Here is a 25,440-nt window from a genome sequence, read left to right as displayed (position 1 = left end):
TGTTATTGCCTGTTCAGTTTACCAGAAGGCCTTCAATCACTGGGCCGTGCAAGTGGAAGCTCCTTTGTCACTTCCTGCACAAAGAGCTTATTGTGATTTAGCGTGTTGCATCCTTGAGCATCCTGGCTGATTTACTACATTTATTAGGGACAACAGCCAGCTCTGCACTACTCCACTGTATAGGCTTAGTGTGCAGGAGGGATTTAATACAATTATAACAGTGCAGCAAAGTGATAACACTGAGAGTTTTACTATGTGGTAGAGGTGTATGCCCGGACCTTCCTTTGCTTGTGCCTCTGTTTATCTGTTCTTACTGTTTGTCCTCTTTTTGCGCTGTGAGCGACCTGAAGGACAGTCGCACACAGCAAACAAAGACACTTGCAAACATGCATGCACCACACAATACAAATGCGCCACAACTAATCTGATCAAACACTAGGCTGATAGAAGAAACAGCCAGGTGCATAATCCTGAAGAATGGCATCAGTGAGCAAACATAATGTTGAAGCAGAACTGAGAAAAGAAGATTCAGTATTCACTTTCAATGAAAATACCACATGCATATGTATATTTAATCCATGTTTTTCAGTAGAGCACAGCAGGGTGTAATTGCAGAACTCCTCCCCATCAAACACAGATTTGATTTTTTTCATGAGCTACAAATGTGAAGTGATGTCAAAGTTGACTAAGTATGAACCATGATTACAACTGACTGCCAATTTCTTGAGTATAAGTAACTGAAAGGCCTACCTTAGGGGTGCTTACATAGCTGCATCCAGATTCTTACACTATTGACAAGTTTTCCAGTGATAAATGGGAAGATATTTGCTGGAAAATGAAACAAGATTTACCAAATACAGAAAGTAACCATATGGTGTTCAGCATACTGTCAGCATGTAAATAAAATGATGAAGTTAAAAATGGAGGGACACTGACATATGTTGCTTTTCCAGAATCTATAAATAAAAAAAGATAAAAAAAAATTATGATACAGGATATGTGACGGGAATTTGAACCCATGTTTTGCAATTAGTCTAACACAGACCAGTCTAACAGGGTGTCAGCGGTTGGGTGGAGGCGAGGAAGAAGGAACCCAAACGCAGGACTCGCAGGTAGGTGACGATTTATTATAAGGAGTGGATGAACAGAACAAAGGGAGAAAATGGCTGGCTGGACGACTGACTGAAGCACTGACTGACTAACTGAACATACAGACGGAGAGACAACATCACAATAACATCAATGACACGACATTGGACTGGTTGAACTGAGGGACATAAATACACAGGCTGAGTGATGAGAGATTAGAACCTGGTGAGTACACAGCTGAACATAATGAACTAATGATAAATGGGAAGAGGACGGAACATAATGCACATGGACCAAGGCTAACACAATAAAACAGGAAGTGGAACAGGCAGAAGATAAACAGAGAACGTGAACTGAAAATACTGGGTCACCGACCCAGGAACCCTGACACAGGGAAAGCCCAGGAAAAAACATTCAGGAGGAAAGTCAAATGTAAATAAATGCTAACTAGCCTTGCAAGACAGAAGTTTAAAAAAATAGCGATGAGAGGTTTTGTTTAAAATTTAGTCTACGACTGTATGAATTCATAAAAAGTTGCATGCTCTGTGCACACTAGGAAGCTTGCATAACATTTTTATCTTTCATAAATATTGTGAGACTGTATATACAGTTTAAGCATGCACAGCAAGAAACAGAGGCCTGCTAAATATTTAAGATAATTTAATCCTTAATAAAAAGAAACCTTTTGTCAAACTCACTCTAAGAAACATAGCATAAAAAATTAAATGCTTTAATATTTGGTTTTATCTCGAAGAGAAAGTTCGAAAAGGGAATAACCCATTTGCTGTGACTTCTCTTACATGACTGTGACGTATTTTAAAATCTGCTCCCTTCCTGTTAAAGCAGGATATTAAAAGAGCAACTAATAAAATAAACAGTGTTGTCACACTTAGGCCAAAAGATTTATTAATTACAACACTTGTGAGCCAAACTGATGGCTTTTCTGCCAAGGCAAGAAAATAAACTGAGCAGCAGTGTAGAGACTAATCCACCGATTCTTTTAGATACAATTATGAACATATCTTTAAAAAAAATTCACATTAAATAATTTAATATATTCTTGACCTTCACTTTATACAGTATTTGCTATATATGCAGTTGCCAGTTTCAGTGTGCATTATTAAATTAAGACATTGCTGTAAATATTAATGCTGTTATGTAACAGTTTAGTGATCACCTTACTTGTTTCTGTGCATGAGCTCATACCTACATTTTATTAATTACTGTGCTTCATTTGGGGAGGTTATGTTGATTGTTTACTGATCAGTTGTCATACAGTTCCTTCACGGTTGCTGCCGGTAAAAACTTCAAAAGGTCAGCTCCACAACGTCAACATTTATTGTTAGTGTGTTTACTTAAATATGCAACTCTAATATATATGTGTAGATTCATATAAATGAATGTAGTCTAAATATTATAAACTGGCAACTTGATGTAGCCTAAGAACAAGCCACTATGTACTGTGTACTATGCTGCACTGCATACAAAGTGGTATCTTTCTGTTTATACAGCATTTTTCCTACATTTCATCATCTGAAATGTAGTCAGAGATGTACAATGAGGTTAATAGGGTGTCTAAGTTGCTTAGCAACTCAGTGATGTCTTTCAGTTGTTAATTTACACTCAAAGCCACAAGAAGAAGGAACCGCTATGATCCGACACAAATGGGCAGGAAGAGGAAATACATAAACAAATTGCCAATAAAATATTCTCAAAAAAAAAAAAGAAACACTGCTCAGTGTATACGTCTTCACAATTTACCATAATTGTCCAAGTTCCATATTATATATACTTAAAATATAGAGGGGTTAATGACACAGAAATTCTACTGGCAACTGTAAAATGCATGTGCCATGCCAAAATGATTAGCCCTGAAGTGTCACATAACTAATTCTACTCATCAAAGCAGTTGTAGGTGTTGAGCATCGACGGAACCGAAGCTGGAGCCCAACTCATCTCGAGTAAGAGATGACAAGACGGGCTGCTCTGCACCACTCGCTGAGCCTTGTGTATCGAGTTCAGGAGCTATGCAGAGGCGTCCTGAAGGACGCCGATCTCGGTGTGTACTGCCAGTTCACGAGGAAAACAATGGACACAGAGAAATGAGTCATTTTTTTTTTAGTTTTGTTCAAACTGAGTGAAAATCCAGTGAGGAATCAATACATAGGTTGACTGAAGGGTTAGAGAACGTAGGTGAAGCTGTGGGTGTTTGCTTATGCGTTTTCTAGCCGAGTGGTTAAGGGCAGAAAGCACAAATGGGACACAGGTTGAGCTTTATTTCTGAAGCAGAGTTACCAAAAGAAAAAACAAAAACACAGATGAAATCACAGCATTGTCTCAGTTTTTCAGCATTCTTTTCAGTTTGCATGCAAAAACATTTATCACACGAGACATCAATCATCAATAAAAAGATAAGAGGAAAGGAGTGATGCAGAGCTGTTTTTAGAAGAGTTCGATGGCAGCAAGGAGCTGCCATGAGTGCTTCTCCCTCTGGCTTTTTCTCTTTCCCTTTAGGTGCTGAGTCAGCATGATGCAAGCATGCAAATCACTCGTCTGACCCAAGCCTGCAAAATATCACATCAGTTGCCTTGAGGCATGCAAATTTTTACTGGTCACTGTCCTTTCAATTCAGTCTCAGCTGTCTGTTACAGGCTCTTTTCAAGCAGCTGCGGACGCACACACTCGATCCAGCATCCCCCGTGCCTCCAAAATAAAGCCAGACAGGGACAGACAACATTTTATGAGGCATTACCTCACAGATGTCTTGGTTTCTCTTTGCCCCCCCCCCTCTCTCTCTCTCACTCAAAAACATTCATGCAAAATTACAGCCAAGTTGACACTTTTTCTAGCTGAATGCTCAACTTTCAGCTTCTGCTTTTTAAAGTGAAGAGAAAACATTTTCCAGCTATACATCCTCTTTCGCTTTGTCATGCTCTCAAACCAGACAAAGTTGTGATTCTTGAAATAAATAAACAAAAAGCTCACATGGAGACTTCAGGATGATCAAGCCAGTGTGACAGCTGACGTCGTTCATGTTTAACACTCAGACTTGTGCATATTTAGCTCATTTGTCATTTTTTACAAGCCACTGCAGCACATTTTTAACTTTGAATGTTCAAATTATCATGCTTATGTAACAATTACATAATTTCACTTGTAATTTGCGGTACAACTATCTATATATTGGCACCGATTAATATATCTATCGTATTATTAAAAAAAAATCTGAATCTGAAATAAAGCAGAACCAGCACCTTGAGTCCTTATGATGGTGTTTATCAACTGAATGAGAAGGAAACTGGGAAATATCAGTTCATACAGAACAGATTATCAAAACTGTATAATAACAATAAATTACACCCACTAAAACCACAATACAGTAAATAAATACACAGTTTCTGCCTTCTTAGCTTTAATTTTCCCACTTCAATTAAACACAACATTGCATGTTTGATTAAATTCCCTTCTTCTTTGTCTAAAAAATGTGAGTTGCCCTGCTCGTATGTGCAGCTGAAGGCTTCACAAAGGCTACAAGTGTCACCCTGGGCTTTTTAAAAAACAAAATTCCACAGATATCACAAATCTACAGCCTGATTGATGCACTTTAATCAGCAGAAAGAATTCTGATGAATAACTAAGTGGAAAATCACTGGTTAAATGAGTCAGTGGCACTGCAAGGCTCCCTTCATGGCAAGAAAAAAAAAAGATCAAATTTGAGAGGAAAATTATGAGACACACAATGGATGCTTGACCAGAGGCATGAAATTAGGTGTCTCCTCCATTAAGCATCTTGCAAACATGAAGAAATGTTGAGATATGCAGGAGGAGAATATTTCTCATTGATATGCAAGCAGTGCATCTCTCAAAAGCAGGCTAGACTATTGAATAATTCTGACCTTCATGTACTGTGTGGCTTACAAGTCACTTTCACACATTCACGCACACACAAACGTTACATAACAGCAATTCCCCGTCAGTCTCAGAAGCACTTTTTAAAACGTTTATTTTAAATCATTAAAATCAGAACATTATCGAAACAATATATAACACACTACTTTTTGTTAGCTATTACCCAGCATAGAGAAATGACGCAAAATTATGGCTATTAAACATGCTAAACAAAAAATTGAAGATGTGGTTTGAAAACAGAGTTTCTGAGGACGTTTGTCCATCATAGGAAATTAGCAGAAGAGCTGCCAAATAAGAATTCTCAGGAACTCTTTGGAATCAGATACAGCAATCAGCAAAATGCCTTTAATAAGGCACCCCAACCGGTCGCAGCAGATGGCCCCGCCCCTCCCTGAGCCTGGTTCTGCCGGAGGTTTCTTCCTGTTAAAAAGGAGTTTTTTCTTCCCAGTCGCCAAAGTGCTTGCTCATAGGGGGTCATATGATTGTTGGGTTTTTTTCTCTGTATGTATTATTGTAGGGTCTACCTTACAATATAAAGTGCCTTGAGGCAACTGTTGTTGGGATTTGGTGCTATATAAATAAAATTGAATTGAATTGAATTGAACAAATGTTATTTCTGGTTATAGTATGGGAGGTCCTACACATGATAAAAAAAATGGCTTTGGAATAAGTCTGCCCTTTCTGATTGTCCTTCTAGCATTACGCTTTTAATACCGGAACAAACTAGTTCTACGGCGGCGAAGGCAATTACTCTTTGCTTTGGACATCTATTAACCTCAAGACTTCCAGGACAATATTACGTAACTGTTTAAACAAAAAAACTAAAAAAATCTGTTGAGATTTTCTACCAACAGCACAAAGGGATTTGTTGCTCTAAAAGTTGCATCTTTCTTTTTATGGTGAATCTGCCACCCACCATTATCACTATAAACTTGACAGCATGGCAGCGAGGACATCAGAAAAAAGAGTGCACGAGTAAATTTTAAGCTGTTGCACAGCCTTGTGCATTTCCATTTCCAGTACAAAGATGGATGATCTAAATGGCAGTCAGCTCTCCAGTTCCTTGTTTATTGTGTCATTTCTGGGTACCACATTGATTCTCTTTTCATTTTGGCTGTCTCTTTTTAAACAAAAATATATATTTCATGCCAACGTAAAATATGTCACGTTTATTGCCTGATGCAGTGCCACGCCCAGACAAGTAATTTCACCTCACCAAACCCATGCGTGTTAGGGTAATTGGCCAATCTAAATTGGCCATGTGTGTGCATGTGAGGCCATCCGTCTCTGTGTTAGCACTGCGATAGACTGGAAACCTGTTATCCTATAACATCTGGATAGGAACCAGACCCCCCACTGTTACCCTGAAATGGATAAGCAGAAGAGGATGGATAGATGGATGTTGTCATACTTAAACACGCTAATGCATAGGGAGTTTAGTTATTTGTTTTTGCATACAAATGTGCCTATTATGAAACATTAAATATGAAGTGCACCCCATTAAAACAGAATATAATTCACACAGTGTCACAGCGACTCTTTTATTTAGCTAGAAGCCAGGGCCCAGTAGGCGTGCATGGCAATTCACGTCTCCGGAACTGCAGGGATATACTTTACTTTATGGCCCCAGTCAATAACACATTTCCACTGTGCGAGCATTTTTTTTTTTTTTCAATTTACTCGCAGTCAACAGCTCCATCAATAAGAGATGTAGCAATCACCCTGACAGCACAAGCATGCAAATGCCTCCACATACATGACAGGTATCACACAAGTCAGGGGAGACAAACACAGTGGCAGATCTACGTTGGCAATCACAAGTCCTGTCTGTCAGAAATCAATACTTAATGTCGGGGAGGAGGCTGTTGATGTGCTTGGTGCAGGCTAGGCTGGTAGATGCTTATTACTGATAGTCGGCTGCCAGATTCCTATATCACCTATGCAACATTGACTCTGGGAAATGTGATCTTCTTTCTTCTCCTTCTCTATTTCTCTCTTTTCTGGCAGTGAGTTTAGACACAGGTGGGAGGGGCTGAGCAGCAGAACAGGGAGGAGCAGCATGTACTCCTACAAGGACAAACTTCTGCGTAGAAAGGAAAGGATTTAACAACGTTAGCAAGCAATGCACGTGTACGCGCGGCCGAGTGTACGCTTCTGCTTGTGATCCGATGTTGGTCTGGATGTGCAGTTTGGCCTTTGCCAAATCATCAGTGTGCTTTATAAACTAACATTTGTACAGATCACTGCCATTAGATTTCCTGCTAATCTAATGGCCAGCAAGATTTAGCTAAGCACAGCATCAGCGTTGCCTCTCCACCGCTAATTTCTTCTCCTGTTCCTTCCTATTTGCATTCCACCACCATTTAACTGAATACCTCTCTGTCTTGTAAACAACCACACTCCTGCCAGTTTTCACTGTCAATCTCCATCTACTCCTGTACTACCAGCATTTTTCTCTCATCCCCTGAATTTGCTTGTTTTTATTTTCTTCATTTCTGGAACATAAAAATACATCACACTTTTTTTCCCTTGTGCAGCAACACTTTTAAATAATGCTGTTTTTTCCCTTCAGCTGCATTTATTGCCAGACCTCCTTTTCTCATTCTTTCATCTGCACACTTTAGCTCCCCTCACTCAGCTCCGACTGTGATAGCAGGTAGCTCGATTGTGGTGCCATTGTGTGGGTTGTATGAGTCTTTTAAGGCAGTTCTCACGCACACACACTGCGAATCTATTGGTCTCTAGAGACTGGTGTGTATGTGGTAGTTAGGAAAGAGGCTGCACCACAAGGGGTAGCACCATGAATGCTTCTTCCACAGCATAAACAACACAACACACACACACACACACACACACACCACATTTCACCCTCCTCACAAGCACAAACAGTGTAAACAAAGAGGAAATGTCCACCTGTTTCCATTTGCTCTTTATGTAATGCCTGAGGGAGTTTCGTTAGCATGAGGTGTTTGTTAATACAGCATCAATACTAATTACCTGAGGTGACTCGATTACCGACAACCTAGATGTATCTGCTCTGTTTACCGCATTCAAAAGTTTCCTTGAATGTTTCTCAGAACTCAAATTTTAGTTGTGGCCTTTGCTCATCTGCAGGCGCTCATGTTTTGGCAGTCAAAACTTGAGTTGATAGTAATTTTAATGTGTACCTGGAGCAGTAGGACATTTTCCATTTGCGTTAGCATTTAGTTCGTACTTGAGGCAGAAAAATATATCGGCTGGCCAATGTTATCGGCCAGTGTTAGCCATTTATCAGAATACTGATATTGGCTAATCATTTTAATTTATTGGTCACTAAATGAAAATTTCAAAAGCATAGAAGAGACATGAGAAACAATCTTTAGCCATCCACCAATGGATGTATCTTCTCACAATAAATAGATTATTTTTAATCAGCACTGTCATATTCACCTAGTAAGGACTCATAAACTATACATAGCAACATGTTAGAACAAAAATCTGTTTTACTTGCCTGAAAGAAAGAAAAAAAAACATCCAAAGAAGCAGATTGCAGAGTTGCAAAGTTAAGTTAATGTAGTTATTGTTAAACCGCAGTGAGATGATGTTAAATTATACTTCTACTTACATTTTCCAGGTAAAACACCACCTAGGATATTTTTCCTCTTACCTTTGACTTCTGGTGTTTATGGTTGGCAGAGGTGAGGGAGGGGTAATAAAGTAAAAATACTTTACAAAGTTATACAGAAGTACAGTAACAAAGTAAAAAATATTTTGTTACTGTACTTCTGTATATATATGTGTGTGTGTGTGTGTGTGTGTGTGTGTGTGTGTGTGTGTGTGTGTGTGTGTGTGTGTGTGTGTGTTAACTAGATGGTACACCCATTTTTTTTTACTTTTGTTTACTTGTGTTTTTATAGGTTGTGTCTCACTTTATGTTCCTTATTAAAACAATATATATTTTTGTTTGTGGTAAATTCTAAAAAAAAAAAAAAGATTAATTATTTAAACTCAAACTTCATGCTAACTTTATACTGTCTAGTATAAACAGCATACTGTTCATGTAGAGAATGGAAATCAGCAAAGATAGCAGGTGAAATATTGGGTTATATCCTGTTGAATTCGGTTGTGTAAACCCACAAAGAGCAGTAAATGTCAGAGGAGCAGCAGCATCAGCACAGGTCAGACAAACACATCCTGAACACACAGAAAACCTACTGAAGCTCACAATAGAAATTACTGTTATTTTGTTTCACCATGCTGAGCCACTACAACCAATCAGGGCTCTTCCACCTGCCAAATCTCACTTTAAACCCTGACTGTTTGCATACGGAGGCAAAGTAAAATAAGTTTGTAATCTCATGTGTTAATATTGCTCTTACATTAATATAGGTTCAGTTAGTAAAAGTATAACATGTCTGCTTCACTGTTTAACAAAAAAAAGCATGCTAACCTTGCAACTCTGGACAAGATATAAATGTCCACATTTCCATCAACTACTTGGATTGCCTTGAATAGAAAATGAATAGATTAATTATTAAGTAATCAGTAAGCAATTGACTTTAACAAAAAAAGGCAAGACAGTCATTCAGGTCAATGCAGAAATACACTAGACTCCAAAAGCTGGGTATCCCAAAATTCAAATAACTCATAAAAACACAAAGGGGGGAATCAACAGACACGGTAACACAGACTAGGTAGAAGACGATAATTAGGGGATTTGAATCAATTGCATATGTTAGTAATCTCACAGATAAAGACAATCAATTGCATTGAGACAGCAGGGGGAGTAAAACTAACTGCAAGACAAAACATATAAAAGTAAAATAACTGAAAATCAGGAAACGCAGACACGTGAATAAACGTAACATTTGGGGGAAAACGATGATGGAACTGACTAAATTCCGTTAATACAAACTAGAACTAAAGCAAAAAACTCTGAAAATTGAGTAAATAAATTTTGAAACCTAAACTTTAAAGAAAGCTAAGAATTGAATATCAAACTCCAAAAAATTAGAATCACCCATATACTTAATATAATTAAATATGCCATTATAGCTCATCCATCCAGATCAACTAGAACTAGTTTTCACATCAATTTGAACACACACACACACACACACACACACACATGCAAATGATCCCTGTGAGTAAGGACCTCAGTCTATGGCACACAGCTACACTGTTTTGTAGTTGTATTACAATTCATTTCAAGTTGGCGCTCTAAATCTGATGAACACAACCGTGAGCCTCTTCAGGAAGATAGTATCCGTCCGGTACCCACACAAACAGCATTTTACTTTTTTGTTAAGTCAAACTTCTCATAAATTACAGATAACGCCCACGCTATACTCAGGTTAAATGAGGACAGAGAGGCAGAAGGAGGAGGAACACCCTTGTGACTTCACTGAAGCATGTACATGCAAAATGTATGCTCTCATATCTTCACTCTCTCCGTTCATCTGTGTTTCACTTCCCTGCCTCTCTCTGCATCCTCCCGCTTCGTGACTGGGCTGTTGGGAGAAGACTGTTCAGGTTTAGTGCCAACTGAAGGTGCTAATGGCCTATAGCTGTAGAACACACAGTGCCTTCTCCTTTGGTCTAGTCCTCTGTTCATCCTCCTTTTCATACTCCATCTTTGCTCTTTTCCTCTCCTCTGTTGAACAGCATTCACCAGAGATGTCTGAACATTGATCGGTATGCTATTCCCCCACTTCTTGTTCAACGCAGGCCATTTGACATTCAGAACATCCAGAAGAAAAGGAACATTTCAAATCAAACCTCTTTTTTTGTCCAGCCTATTTCTCCTAGCCAAGCTCAAATTAACATCAGTGTGAGATTTTGACAATATTCTCAGACTTCTTCCATTAAGCTCCTGAGAAATTTCTTTCCTCTCATCTCAGCCTGACCCTAATGTCTTAAATTGCTTTATTTGTCTGAAACAATCAGCTTCTGAGATATAAGACTACCATTCAAAAGAAAAATTCACTGGCTTTTAAGTGAGTTTGCACAAGATCAGAAATTTGTCTCAGTGATCAATTTCAAGTCTTTTTATTGCATGCTTTTATTGTGTTTACACACTTATGTGCCAACTAAACAGGAAGAACTATAATATAATCATTCCCCCTGGCCTATTTCTAAAAAAATGAAACAAAATTGATTTAAATTGATTGGATTCAATATTCAGTGTGAGACCAATAAACCCACAGTGACTATGTCACTTAATTATCTAATTACACCCATTTAAAACGACTGTAAAATAGGTAGAACATTGCTTCTACAAGGTTGATACCTTATTAACAATGTAATAATTTCAAATAAAACACATACACTACTGTAGGTAATCTAGGATCTCAAAGCTTTTCCCACCACTTCCACTAAAAAGAAGTCACTAATGAAGTTAGTGCAAAGATTATTTACTTTTGTGTCCATATTGATTAACATGATTAACCCTCAGAGTAATCAATGCAACACTTGATTGGGAAAATTGACATCGATTGTTGTATTCCCTGTTTCCAGTATATTCCCGTAGAATGTCCTACTCTCCTTCTAAAGTTAGGATACGCAGTCAAATTAAATCAAGTTCAGCTGGATGTGGATGCATTTAAATCCATTTTAAAAAACTGAGATGTAATTGAGATCCTTATGTTTATTTTTGGCCCGCGCTGCGTGCCACCCACACCTCCCAGCACCTGCAACTCACTGGCAATCAGATCTACACACTGACCTTAATTCTCCCTGATTACTAAACAGGCTTCCGTGTTGCATGAGTGTCTGACCTTTTTACACAATCGCACACTCAAAGTTACACTGACTCATGGCTTTGCATCCACTCCTTGAGTGCAATCATATGGCGACACCGACACACAAGCTTACAAATGAAACTGTATTCCAGACAGTCGAGCTGTTTTTTTCCCTCCAATTTCTTTAAACTGCCTCAATTTTAGAAAAAAAAGGAAAGAAAAAGCCAATGACAACAAGCGCTCCTTTCACACAACTTGTCAAGGCAGTTGACATCTGGGTCACACTGTGCTGAATTTGTACTCACTTACTATGACTGGCCTGTTCTGTTCAGCCTAATTGGAATCTGACATTACGCAATGGCATTAAGAAGGTAAATGCATAAAAAGGCCATCTAGGTAGTAGGAACTCAATAAAGGGCCATTATTGCACATGCTTCCCTCCTTTAATAATAAATTGCATATATTTATCAGTTTCCAAATTAATTACTTTAGTTTCAAAGTATGGAACTGCAGTTGTAAGAAGGTGCAATAATCCTTCATGGGAATGCATTCAAGGAAATCTGACATTTCATTACTTTTAACTTTCCTTTCTGACTGTCTGCCTGCCTGTTTTGGTCAAAACCAACAGCAAACTGTTCAATGTTGATTTCCCTGCCATCATTTTCAAACAACCACCTCATACGTAAATTATTTTTTTTAGGAATGTCAGAGCTCAGAATGTCCAATAACAGACCACCCAGCATAGTTTTCAAACATTTCCTGCTCACAACTGCTTTACTCAAGTGACAACCAAGAAGCCAAAAACATGGAGCCAGCATGTTGCCTGCAATGTATTACTCTGGCATGTTTGAAGTTTATGAAAGCAGATTTTTTGGTCTGTACTGGTGCAAACACTCATGGCGGCTAGTTTTGAAGACTGGACATCCATCTTACAGTAACTTGTTAAATAGAAGAAAGGTTTAGAGAACTGGTTGGCTAAACCACAGGAATTCAGGGCATTTCAATACACATTTTGTTGCTATTCACAGACTTTTATCACCCATTTCCCAACTAATCGTTCCTCTTACTGTAATAGAAAAAGGTGTTTGCTCCTTGCTGATAGGCTCAACTGGAGCTGCAGCAGTCAAAGAAGCAAAAATAAACACAAGGTGGTGGATATACTATTCCTGCTACTTGAGCATTTAGCCAGTGTCAGCTGTCACACCATGCATCAATCATATGGTTTAAGACACACAGGCAGATTGTGGTCTAGAACCTGTTTCTTTCCATTTCCTGTCCCTTAAAGCAGCAGTTAGCAGAGTTCATTAATATTTTTAAGTGGTTCAAAAAATTGAATAACAACTCTAAGAACCACTATGTATTATGATGCAGAGACGTGAATTTAGTTGCTAAGTAGCACCCGAACCATTTTGGGCCTAAAGACAGAATAGTTAGTCATGTTCGCAACCAGTCTTTCCCCAGTCCAACATTAGAAAAGTAAGAAGTAAGTAAGAAGCTGTTTTCCTTTTTAAACAGTCTATGATTCAGAGCTCTTGTCAATCATGCTGAAGTAAAGCAAAAACAGCTAAAGAACAGGCTGGGCAGAAGACAACACAGAAGGCTGGGGGTTGCTTTTAGGCTGAGCAGGGACCAATTCAATTCAGTTTTATTTATGTCGTGCCAACTCACAACAACAGTCTCCTCAAGGCACTTTATATCTAAAGGTAAAGACCCTGTAACAGGGGTCTCAAAGTCCACTCCTCGAGGGCCGGTGTCCTGAAACTTTTCCATGTGTCCCTGTTGCAAAACACCTGAATAAGATTAGTAGGTCATGAGCAAGAGAAGAGATTTTGATTGCATCCTGAAGTGGAAACCCCTAACCCTACTCAAGTAAATTTAAGTAAATGTAAGTGTTTGGAAAAAATATACTTTTATTGCACTGTGTTCATTCACTCATGAGCTGCTGTAACATGAATCAATTGGCTGAACTGCCACCTCAGCATGCAGTCAAGTTCTATAGTCTTGCTAATGACCTACTAATTGTATTCAGGTGTGTTGCAACAGGGACACATGGAAAAGTTTCCGGACAGTGGCCTTCGAGGACTGGAGTTCGAGACCTCTGCCCTACAATAATACAGAGAAACCCTAACACTCAGACAACCCCCAACGAGCAAGAACCTGGTGAAGGAAAGGAAAGGAAAAACTTCCTTTTAACAAAAACAAACCTCCTGAATCTGAAGTCTGAATCTGCCGGAGGGCAACCGATTAGGAGTGAGGGTAGAGGAAACAGGACTAAACACAAATGAGGACTGGTGTATAAACCACCACCGGTTAAAAGAGTTGAGTGAAGAAGAAGTGAAGAAAACCACTGTTCCTCTGTCAAAGTTTTGCTTCCTGGCAGACTGTTTCTAATGTCATCAAGCAAAGTCTAGATGCCTGGTCCTTACAGCAAGCCATTACTCTATTTGTTATCCATCAGATCAACGTGCAGGTTGGTTGTTGGATAAATTTCCGCTGTTGATGTATTCTAGACTGATTCAAGGATCCTCCAAGTCAGTATTAAAACACAAATATCAGTACATGATGATGAATGAGCCTTCACTATGTCAACACGGCTTAACAGATAGAACAGCGACCCCTGTGACAACCTCTTATTCTACAAATTGCGCTGTTAAATATGAATTCTATCTTTTCATTTCAAGAAAACCGACTCTCTCTCATTTGCTTTCAGGTTGTGCCTCTTCTCCTTCCTCCCTCTCCGTCTATTATTTTCCCAGCTCCAGGAAGAGCTCACTGCATAGTATCATATTTCACACTGTAAAGTCCAGATCTATGTCTCTCATGAACCCTACACATGCAATGAAAAGAACACACATATAATCCTTTACTCCAAAGTCACAGCAAAGCCCTATCTGTTCTCTAGTCACACACAAACTGTGTACTTTTAGAGAAAATATAAATATACAAACCGATGCACAGTACATTCAGCAGCTTTGGGAAGGCAGACCAGAAGTCCATTGCAAATAGAAAGCTATTGCAAGACACCCCTGAGCTTAGTCTGCCAATCCTAAAATTTGTCAATAACTACCAGTACATATATATAGTGCACACATATAATACAATACTGCAGACATTTAGTGGACAGGTGATGTAAAGAACAGATAAACAGAACTGGAAACACAAAAACACAGTTGTGCAATGCAAAAGAGCCATTTATATATGCATATGCATTGAAATTATTAATGTGCATGTGTGTGCGTGTGTGTGCGTGTCTTCAGAGCATCAGTGGAATGTTTGAGTCACATGTCTGTGCTTGCACTGTAACCTGCAGAAAGACACCCTGGGGCAATACTAGGTCACAGAAAGCATCACTGAGGACACAGCGGCACAAGACACAGATACTTTTACATCTTTAAAATAAACCAGGCATATGGTCTAAGCAGCATCTGCACAAGATTTCAAACAAACAGCAGAATTACTGGGAGTTAAGATCTTGCTTTAAAAGTTTGAGGTAAATTTGATTCCAACTCATGTTCCGTTTGTGTAGGTGATGCAGTTAAAGAATGACTGGGCAGACACAGCAACTCTGGCAAATTCCACAAACCATCAGATGCACAAATGAGAAGGCTTAAACTAAGCACTTCCTGGATTAAATGAGACACAAAGACACAAACAAAAATTCCCAGAAAGGGTCAATAATTGAATCACACAACAAGACAATTAAATTCTATATCATATCTCTTCCCATTTATATGAACATTAAGCTCTTATACTTAATTCCCTGTTCATATGTAATCTGTGCCAGAGAAAGAGAAAAATGGGACCATCTGTGAATCCTTGGCAAACTCTCTGTACTAGTGGCTATCATCAGCCACAACGGTAAGAAAGCATAAAGCATAGCTGAGCTGACAACAGGCCTTTAGATTCTAGCCAATACTGTTTATGAGCCTCGGTGCTGTGCTGCTTCAATCACTAACCATAAAGTCCAAAAGCTTAAATGTGTAATTGAACACTGACAGAGTTCCAGTAGTTAGATTCATAATAGTGAGTACAACAGTTGCACAGTTAGTAGACAGGAACCTGATCATGCAAGTTTTTACCACCCAAAAGAGCGCTGAGTCTTGTTTTCAGTATCAGTTTTGCATAATGCTTTGGGCAATTTGAATAATGCTTTTGCAATGCATTGCACTGGTTTTGTTTTGTTTTTTAAAAGCATAGCAAAAAGTGAAGGGAGCTTGGTATTGTGCACACAATGATTTTCACACAATTAGGTTTGCGGTTATACAGTACTCTGCGCTGATTACCTGAAGTTGGCATCTTGACAAGCACAATGCTCAATGTGAAGGCTGAAAATTTCATATAACTCTGTGTATTAAGCTGCGGTTCTAAATAAGACTGAGTGAAGAGTCAGCCTACAAGCATCATCTGAATGATCATTTAAAGGAGCATCAATTTTAGAGACAGTAATTTTCGTCAAGCTAATCATTGCTGCTGTTTGTCATTTCTACTGGACATTTAATGTCTTTAATGTTTTGCTAAGCAAACACAATTATTAATAAAGTCTCTAATAGAATAAGCATTAAACTTGAAATTGTCTGATCAATGATTAAAAATCTAAACAACAAAGACTACAAAGATATTTTTGGTCTACCTGGCAGGTTTTGTTACTTTGTGTTGAACATGCATTTCAGTCAGCAGCAGAAAGAAGTATTGAAATTTACACCCTGAAACCACAAATATTTGACTGAAAGCCAAAAACCGATTATAAAATACAGTAATTTCACGATGCATCTATCAACAGAGATGTAAAAAAAAAGCAAGCTCCTCTTCTCATCTAAGAAGCAGAAAAATGCACTTGTGCAGTCCAGCTTTCAGTGTGAATTACATAAGATCAGTCCCACGATTATGAAAGGTGTAAATATGCTGAGGTTTAAGGTTGGCTAGGTCTTGACATGGTGAGCGCCTCGAAGCGGAAATATAAAACACACATAAAAAAATTAATAAATAAATATCTAGCAAAGTGGGTACACAGAAATCGAGTACACGAGTATCCATGCTGACAAGAAGAAAGAAATACTGAAACCAGAGAGCATGGTTAAGCTACAGGTCTCTTTAAACCAATCAGTGTTCATAGCTGTAGAAACTTGGCGACAGTAAACATGATGCAGGACAGCGCTGGATACCGATAGCTGTATATGCTGATGAGACAGGCTGGAGTGGAGACAAGCCTCATACACTTCTTTTTTTAACCCTAAAGTTTAAAAGATTTCAGCAACAGAAGCAAGTGCTAACTGGTTCATTCATGGAAATCCACATGAATGAATTAAATACACAAATAAAGGCGGGGGGGGGGGGGGGGGGGGGGGACGACGACACCGTGGTGCAGCGGTCAGCACCACAGCTCTTTCTTCATAGCAAGAAGGACCTGGGTTTGAACCCAGTCTGTTTGTATGTTCTTCCAGTGTCTTGTGGGTTTTCTCCTGGCACTCCAGCTTCCTCCCACAGTCCAAAGACATGCATGGGGTTAAGTTAATTGATCGTTCTAAATTGGCTGTCAGTTTGACTGGTTGCCTTTCTATATGCCTTAGTTTTGCAACAGATTGGCAACCTGTCCAGGGTGTACCCTGCTCTTACACTATGACAGCCAGGATAGGCTCAGAACAGTAAACTCATTTATGCATTTATGCTGGACTTCGCTTGATGACATTAGAACCTCATTTATGTATAGTAGTCTAAAAGGTGTATTTCAGTGTTGTCAAATACATGACCTTATTCTGTTGTAAAATATGACAACAAAAGTGCAGCAGTACATTCTTTTTTTCCCTGTAGGGGAATTACTGTTGCCAGCAGTTACTTTGAAAGTTACTTTGAAAAAGTAATGAATTACAGTTACTAGTTACTTCTTCAAAAAAGTAACTGACTTAGTAACTGAGTTACAATATTCTAAAAGTAATTAATTACTTGAAAAGTAACTATTGCGTTACTTTAAAAAAACGTTTAACCCCCTGGGGTCCAGGGTATAACTGGCCATTTTTAACTACTTTTGATTTTCCCTCAACATTTTACCTTTAAAAACTATTTTAAAGGTAAAAACTACTATATGATAATTTATGGCAAAGGGGTGGGATTAAATAAGTGTTTACTTCTTCCTACCGCGTTTCCTTGTTAGTAACTGTAACGGCATTGTAACGATAGGAATAGCAATTAGTTAGATTACTCGTTACTGAAAAAAGTAACGCCGTTAGTAACGCAGTTACTTGTAACGCCGTTCTTCCCATCACTGGTTGCCGGTAATATTGACTTTAAGCTTTACTAATATCTTTAACATAAACATAAAACTAGCTCTGATCTGCTTTCATGTAAATCCACCCAGAAGGTCAGACGGTCAGATGCTGACTCGCTTTCTTCCTCCAGCAAATCTCTGGTCTTATCTTACAATATTAACTTTCTCTCATCTTATTGTATTCTCACAGAAAGATGTGGCTGAAAGTTCAGTCTTTTGTCGCATACAACTGTTAGAAATTTCCATATCCCTCACATCATTCCCTCTACTGTTCAGGTTCTCCTCATGTTCAAATTTCAGTCTCAGAGATAAGTCTTCCTGACCACCCTGGCATGGCTTGTCTGCAGAAGACGATGAATAAATGATGCAAACGTGAAGACAGAGCTCTCTATCTGACAGACCAAACCTAAGAATGACGGAGTCAATAAAAGAAATGAAAAAACTGATTTTAATATGTGTTAGCATTAGCCTTCTTTTCTCCTCTTGTGTTTCTGTGTAAGTGTGTGTCTGTGCACACGGGCACCTATGTGCATATGTGATCATGGTAACACGTGATCCTGATCACCATACTACAGGGATTTCATATTCCTATCCATTTGTACTCAATAGTTATTACTGCCTCATTTATTATCAGCCACAACAGCTTGACTGGTTCCAGTTGGAATGATCCAATCCAAAAGAATTGTAAACCTCCCAATCCTTTGTTCCTTTTATCAATGCTGGCATGTTTTTCTGACAGTTGCACAATGGAACAGTAACAGTAAAATAAGCCTTATGACAGTAGAGCATTTGTACCGACAGCGAAGCTTTTGCTTTGAGGTTTTTCCTTCTTTATTTCTACAGCATGTACAGATTCAAAGATAACAAACAGTTCTGCTCGTACCAAAAACCTGCATCAAAAACTAGCATGTTTTTTTCCACACAGAACTCTAAGTGGGAATCAGTGAGGGGACCAGTCAATATTCTTACTAATAAACAGAACTAATTATGCAATTGGCATTAAAAAGAACGCATCATCCGTCCGATACATTCATGGTTTGAAACATGCAGCTTTTGTATTTTGCAAAGGATTGCAAATTGTTTCATCATTCACAGAAAGTACTCTTGAGGAGGCACTGTTACATTCACTTTCTGTCTTACTGTATATTGACAGAAAAAAAAACATGTGATGAGAGGAAGTGGCATGAAGGCAGTAAACGCATGCAAAAGCAAAGCCTGATGGAGATGGTGCAGTTCTCACAGACATTATCTTTCAAACCTCTCATCCCCTAGCTCAGATAAACCTGGGGATGATCAGATGACATATCTGACCATTATTCAACCTTACAACCACTCTACAGAAGAGCCAAGACCATACCAGACTCTACTAAAGTGTATGTCCAAACCAATGCCCTGCCTGGATTGTTTCAGCCGCAGATTTTCTCTGGCATGAGTACCACATTGACATAGACAACCTGCCTATCCTCTGATGACATCACTGTTGTGCACATCCCTCAAGGGTCATCAAGATAAGCCATCACCTCAAGCACTCCCTGACGGTGTCCAATCAAATCACTTGTTCTCGTTTGATCTCTTTGCAATTTGACACATGGGTAATTGGGGTTATAGTTAAAATCGGTATCCTTCAAGGGAATAAACCCGGACAAAGGATTAGGAGGCACCTTTGCTCCACGCACATGAATGGCCAAAAGTTCAAGAGAAACTTGACTGGTTCGTGAGACCTTTTAACAATTTTTAAAGAAGCTGCTATAAAAATCTCCAAATCTTTGTTAGAACTGTATTTAGAAATTTGCCTAGTCATCAAAAATAACCTGGATAAGTTTGATCTGTTTCTTGAAAGCGTTTATAACCAAGCTTCAAAAACTCCAATAAAGACAGTGGCTCAAATATATCAAATTTCCCCATTGACCAGATCAAACGTACTGGCATTTAAAGCGCTTTAGACTCCAAGCTACTTTTTACCACACATTCACACAGCGCTTTATTCTCTGCACTTTAAGCGCTTTATCTACCTCACATCCACAACCAATTTAGAGTCACCACCTCAAAGTCAAAAGACCTTCTTGCTGGGAGGCACCATTGCTAACCACTATGACACCATGCTGCACTTATGCTGCTTGTCCTTTCTATACTTTATGACGCAAGTCAGCTTCAAGGGAGGAAAGTGTTTTGTTATGCCTATCAAATATGCTTAAAATAGCAAGTCAAAAACTTAAAACGCACATAATTCTACACTCTAAAATCACTGTTGTTCAATAACTGGATATGGGTGATTGTGAGCTTGTTCTCGTTTCTTGTTGGTGAGTGACCTTTACAAAACTGTTTATGATTTACCTCCCCGTTTGATGCTAAGTTGCGGTTTCACATACAATAAAGCCTATTCGAGATGTTTGTATTTCGCAGATTGCTGCTTTTAGAACACGAGCCAAGAGAGCGAACGATGACTCAGCAGCCCCAGACGTCTGTAATCACCGCTTCACATCTTCTGGTGCCTCTTTTTCAACGCAGTGCAGATGTCTGCCTTCCAAAAATATCCAGGCGTTTAGTACAAGTTGCTGCTGCAGGACACATGGGAATTACTTATGCTCTTTGAAATCCATGAACAGACACACATTTTACCTAAACTTGAGTTATCTGTACCCATATTCCCTTTAAATTAAGTTTCTGGAGAAAGCTATTATTTTTCATAAAGCCTGTGATGGGAGTAGTGATGCATAAACAGGTTCTTATTCCAATTCTCATTTTCATCATCTCAGATGATCCCTCTATATGTAATCAGTGTTATTAGTTCAGGCTTGTACTGAGTTGTCCTCAGCCCTGGAAAGGATCAGACAAAGCTCACATTAGTGAAACAATAGCCAGACTCAGAGGCAGAGATTTAAGACACTGTCCTCATACGCAAAATATCCCCTACAGCTATGTTTCTATCCAGGTGTTCGACATGTTTTAAATTTTACTGGAATAATACAAACCAGAAGGTCTGTCTTCGAAGAATTCTGTTATTCTGTTCTCGTAAAAAGTAAGGAAGCATGTGTGAAGTCGGTATACTGAAAAATATAATCAAACTGCAAGAATCCTCCAGAAATAATTCAAATAAGGAGATTCAAATTAAAATAACAGTTCATGTCATGGTGACCATTCCTAATTAATCATACAAAACCCCTGTGGCATGAACTAGGACTGCTCCCTCATCAACCTTGGAGCGTTATGAAATCTACTGATATCTGCCTGGTCAGCTTTAACACTGATACCACACAGGTCATCTGGCTGAGACAAGGGAAGGATGCCCTGAATTTGTTATCGAGACCAGGGATAGTCAAACGCAGTAATAAACTGCTCTTTCTATTTATATGATAAATAAGTGGAGGGCTATGACCTTGAGATTGAAAGGAACATTTCAGCGCTGAGGATTATTTGGCATTATTTGGCAGAACGCTTTTCTCTAACAGAGGCAAGAGTGCCAAAAATCTTGTCTTTCTTGGTTTTAACCCAGAGAATATTTTGTCCTTCAGATAAAAGAAAAAAACATTCTCAACATCTATCTTTAAATTGCATGAGCTGCATGCAAATTTGTAAATTACTTGATGTCTCATCTCAGATTATTTGAACATAGCATTTACCTGCCCCTATCTTCATCCAGGACATTCACTTTACTCAGTGGATTAATCCCCTCGCAAGGTCAGGCTCTTTTAAAGTATTCTATTGCATTCTGGAGGTGGAGAGGGGTACACTGAGTCATTTTGACTCAAATCTATTACATGAGATCAATGAAAAGTTGAAGTGATGTCCTGCCTCTCGTGGCAAAAGAGAAAAGAGGTGAAAGGGTGAGATGTTCTTATGCATGTACAACTGATAACAGTGTGACCCATATTGATTTTTATTTTCTGTTGAAGTGGGTTTATATCATTTATGTCTGTGCTTTCCTAATAAATTAGAACCTGACTTTGCAAGTCAAAATGCTTTACCTTGCCTGTACTCGCCTGAAAAAACCCCATCTAGAATGCATAAAGATGAGTGGAACAATATGCTAAATGTACTGTATATTATGTTGACTTGCAAGAATATCCGCCTTACATGCTTCGTAAAACACTGGTTGCTGCTTCACTAGCTGCGCTAGTTGTCAGTCCCCTCCACCCTGCAGCCAGGCTGGAGCCGGCCTTGCAGCTGTCCACAATCCAGCATTACATAACAAGGCTGCATCACCAAACACCCCCCACCTACCCACCTCCCCAGCCACTTTGCAGTCTCTCCACCACGAAAATGTCACCCCGCTGAGGAAATTAGAAGAGGACAAACATGCAAACTCCTTCCTTCCAAGATTTGCATACCGAGGGCCAAGTTAATGTTCCGATGCAATGCTGGAATAGCTTGTTTGCTTCCTGATTCCCATGCACCCACAACTCCTTCACCTTTTAGATCTTGGCTTAAACAGACATGCAGTAAACTGCTGAAAAGCAGTCATGTGCGCTGAAGCTACACAGAAACCAACTGCATAGAATGGTTGATCTATTTTCCCGCCATGCCCCACTTGACCAGTGTTTACTTTATTGTTATCTTATTAGTGGAGTGCATCGTTCTAGCACCGACCAGAGAAATTAAACCCTACTTGGATGCACGATGAAGATTAGAAAGTAACATTTCAAGATATGAATGTCTGTCGACGAATATCTACACGTTCTTCTACATGTCAAGACAAGCAACTGTAACAATATTTGATGTATCATAGTAAGCTTATAGAGCAGAGGACTTTTCTAAACTTAACACTGTACCACGTAACGTGTAACATAAAAAAGGGAATTCAAACTATGCCCAGTTTGTAGTTTCCTTGTGTTTTTATCAGTCTGGCCTTCTTTTCGCTCCAAAATTCTATCTTATGTACCTTCTACTCTATTTCACCAAGGACATGCATGATGCAGTCAAGCGCACACAGACATCCAACAGGAAAAAGCGCCTCAGACACATCAGTGCACCTCTCAGATGAGACCATACTGCATCACATAGGTATCACTTGTAACTAAGTAACACTCTGATGATAAGCGTTTTCCACAGATAATTCAGGATATTCAAATATCTACTGTATTTTTTTTTCTTTTTTTGTTGATTCCAATCAGCCATCAGCCTTGAAAGTTTGTTATGAATAAAACACACAACCTGAGGTTTGAGATCATATTTTGTTTGTGACAAATATGTATGTTTTTTAAGGAATGTAAACTGCAGACTGGCTCCTTTATAGCTATTTTACTGGCACTATAAATGGAATTTGCAGTGGATTTTACATCTGAAAGTTCATAGATGTGTGTGCCTATGTGTTTGTTTGAAGGTCTGAATGAGAGTACTTTGTGTCTGTTCACATTCAGGGGAAATCCAATAATGGGGGGTAACAAATAACCTGCCTGCATGCTGTCAGTTGCTATGCAAGCTGAGTCTGATATGACAGACTGCAACTCTCCAGTGTGTCCCACCTCCATAATACTTCTATATCCACCAGAGACCCCATGGTAATCTGTAACAGACTGCAACAAGGCAGATATTATGCAGTAGCCTACTAAAAGCATGTAGAGTCACATATATATATATATATATAACATGAGGAAACTTGCCACTTTGACAGTGCAGGTTTGTGGAAGACAAGTTAATTAACCTCTAGTAATGGGAGCACTAATTAGGGTTGCGCGCCATTAAAAACATTAGAATGACACTATCCATTACTGAAGGAGCTATAAGAAGAAATGCGCATGCCCCGGCCAACGATCTAAATTTATATTGTGGGAAAAAAGTTTCAAAGGACACCAAATTCTACACACCATCAGTCCGACTTACTTTCACTTCCACATTTCTTACCCCTGTAACAAATTCCAATTTAGATACAACCTAAGGATAACTAATATTATTATAATATGGACCTTTACGGTAACCTAATATCAGGTTTTCAAAGTGACTGAAAGTGTCTCGACTGGTTTGACACTAAGCAGGAAAATCCACACATGAAAAACAAAATAAAGATGTTCTATGGAAACCTTAACGAACTTTTCGGCTTTATTCCCATAAGGCTATGAATTTTGACATTATGCCAAAGTTCTACGGGGCGCTGCAAAACTGAAAGCTGCCTAATTCTCATTTTTTATGGGGCATTTACGGAAACTCTGGAAGTCCGCACACACATTTTTACCGCCTGCCTTGCTTTACAGCTGTAGCACCGCCACTTTGCAAATTCTCCTTGTGTCACCTTGAGGATCGGTGACAATGAGAATAAGTGATCGCCAACCTTCATGATGCCGCAAGGTGTGTTTCCAGCTCCCTGACTTCTCTCCGCTGAATTATCACGGCTGCCACTCCCGATCCTTGGACTGCCGTGGTCCCTGTACCGTCCATTGGTGTAAACTCCCTCCGCCCCGTACCCCTGAGCGGCGGCCGACACCTCCAAGTACGTCCGGGTACCGGTCGGAGGTAGAGTGGCCGCATCGCCGGTGATCCCCGCAGCGTTGGTCGCGCCCTGAGCTGGCGGGGCGCTGATGGCAGGATCCAATAAATGTCCCGACACCCCATCTGAAGCGTGTACCCCTGCCATGATCCGCCGGTGTTACAGCAGAGCCCTCCCCGCCACAATGTAAAAACAACCCATTTTCTCAAACCACGGTGGACTTGCTGTCATCCGGGCGGCTCGTCTCCTTCACCGAATTACCGAGGCTGGTCCATCATCGGAGCGCACGGCAGCGTTGGTACTCGAGAGCCAGGCCGGTCAGACTGAACTGTCCTGGTGAAATAACAAGCAGACGGTGCACCCCACACGCGCGACGTCTCCCGCTTCGCTTTCTGGAAGCGCGTGCTCATAAAAAAAATGGAAATACAGACTTAAGATCGGGGTTTGAGGATGTCGCTCCTGTTTATCGCTTGCAGTTTCGTCTCCTTGCCCTGAAAAAAATCTGTTTCTCTCACCACGTCCGCTTCTCTAGACTCTGCGCGCATCGCCTCGTGCCAGCAACACTTTTGCAGTGCTTGCAAACTGGAGGAGATCTTCCCCTCTCAGGCATCCGCGGGACAAATTCAAGAACGTGAGAGCGCACTCGCATAAACGCGTGCGCACACGGACAAGTACGTGCACCACTCCATCAGTGTCGCGTGCGCAATCACGGCTCGATTCCTTGACGTGCACGCGCAGAGTCACTAAGCTTTGAAGCAAGCTCACCACGTTTGTGTGAGTGTTTTGGAATTTGGGATGAGCATTTTAACATTTCTACAGTTTTAATGTCTCAGCAGACATTTTTGTCAAAATAAGCGCTCGTAACTAACTCACAAACTCTCTCTGCCAAGCAGGCTGCAGTCTCCACCAGAGGACGCTCCAGGAAGCCTATTAAAGAATCCAGAAACATGGAACATGGAATAAAATGAAACATGGAAATAATACATAAAAATGTAAAAAAAAATAATCTTAAAAAATCTTAAAACTACTATTTAAAATAC

General features: G+C 39.6%; 1 protein-coding gene across 1 annotated transcript in view; it reads right to left on the bottom strand.

The window, feature by feature from the left end:
* Positions 1 to 25,052, bottom strand: part of LOC147332939 (inactive phospholipase C-like protein 2) — a 67,710-nt gene extending 42,658 nt beyond the window's left edge. The window contains exon 1 of the mRNA XM_086289763.1: positions 24,245 to 25,052. Coding sequence (XP_086145889.1) covers positions 24,245 to 24,547 — 303 coding nt within the window. The 5' untranslated portion in view covers positions 24,548 to 25,052. The remainder of the gene's footprint in view (positions 1 to 24,244) is intronic.
* Positions 25,053 to 25,440: the final 388 nt, after the last annotated feature.

The sequence above is a fragment of the Aulonocara sp. 'chitande type north' Nkhata Bay genome, linkage group LG4 (assembly GCF_057382095.1).
Source record: "Aulonocara sp. 'chitande type north' Nkhata Bay isolate Kocher_YH1m ecotype deep benthic linkage group LG4, A_spYH_male_GT1.1, whole genome shotgun sequence".
Lineage (NCBI taxonomy): Eukaryota > Metazoa > Chordata > Actinopteri > Cichliformes > Cichlidae > Aulonocara > Aulonocara sp. 'chitande type north' Nkhata Bay.
This window is presented reverse-complemented; position numbering and strand designations above follow the sequence as displayed.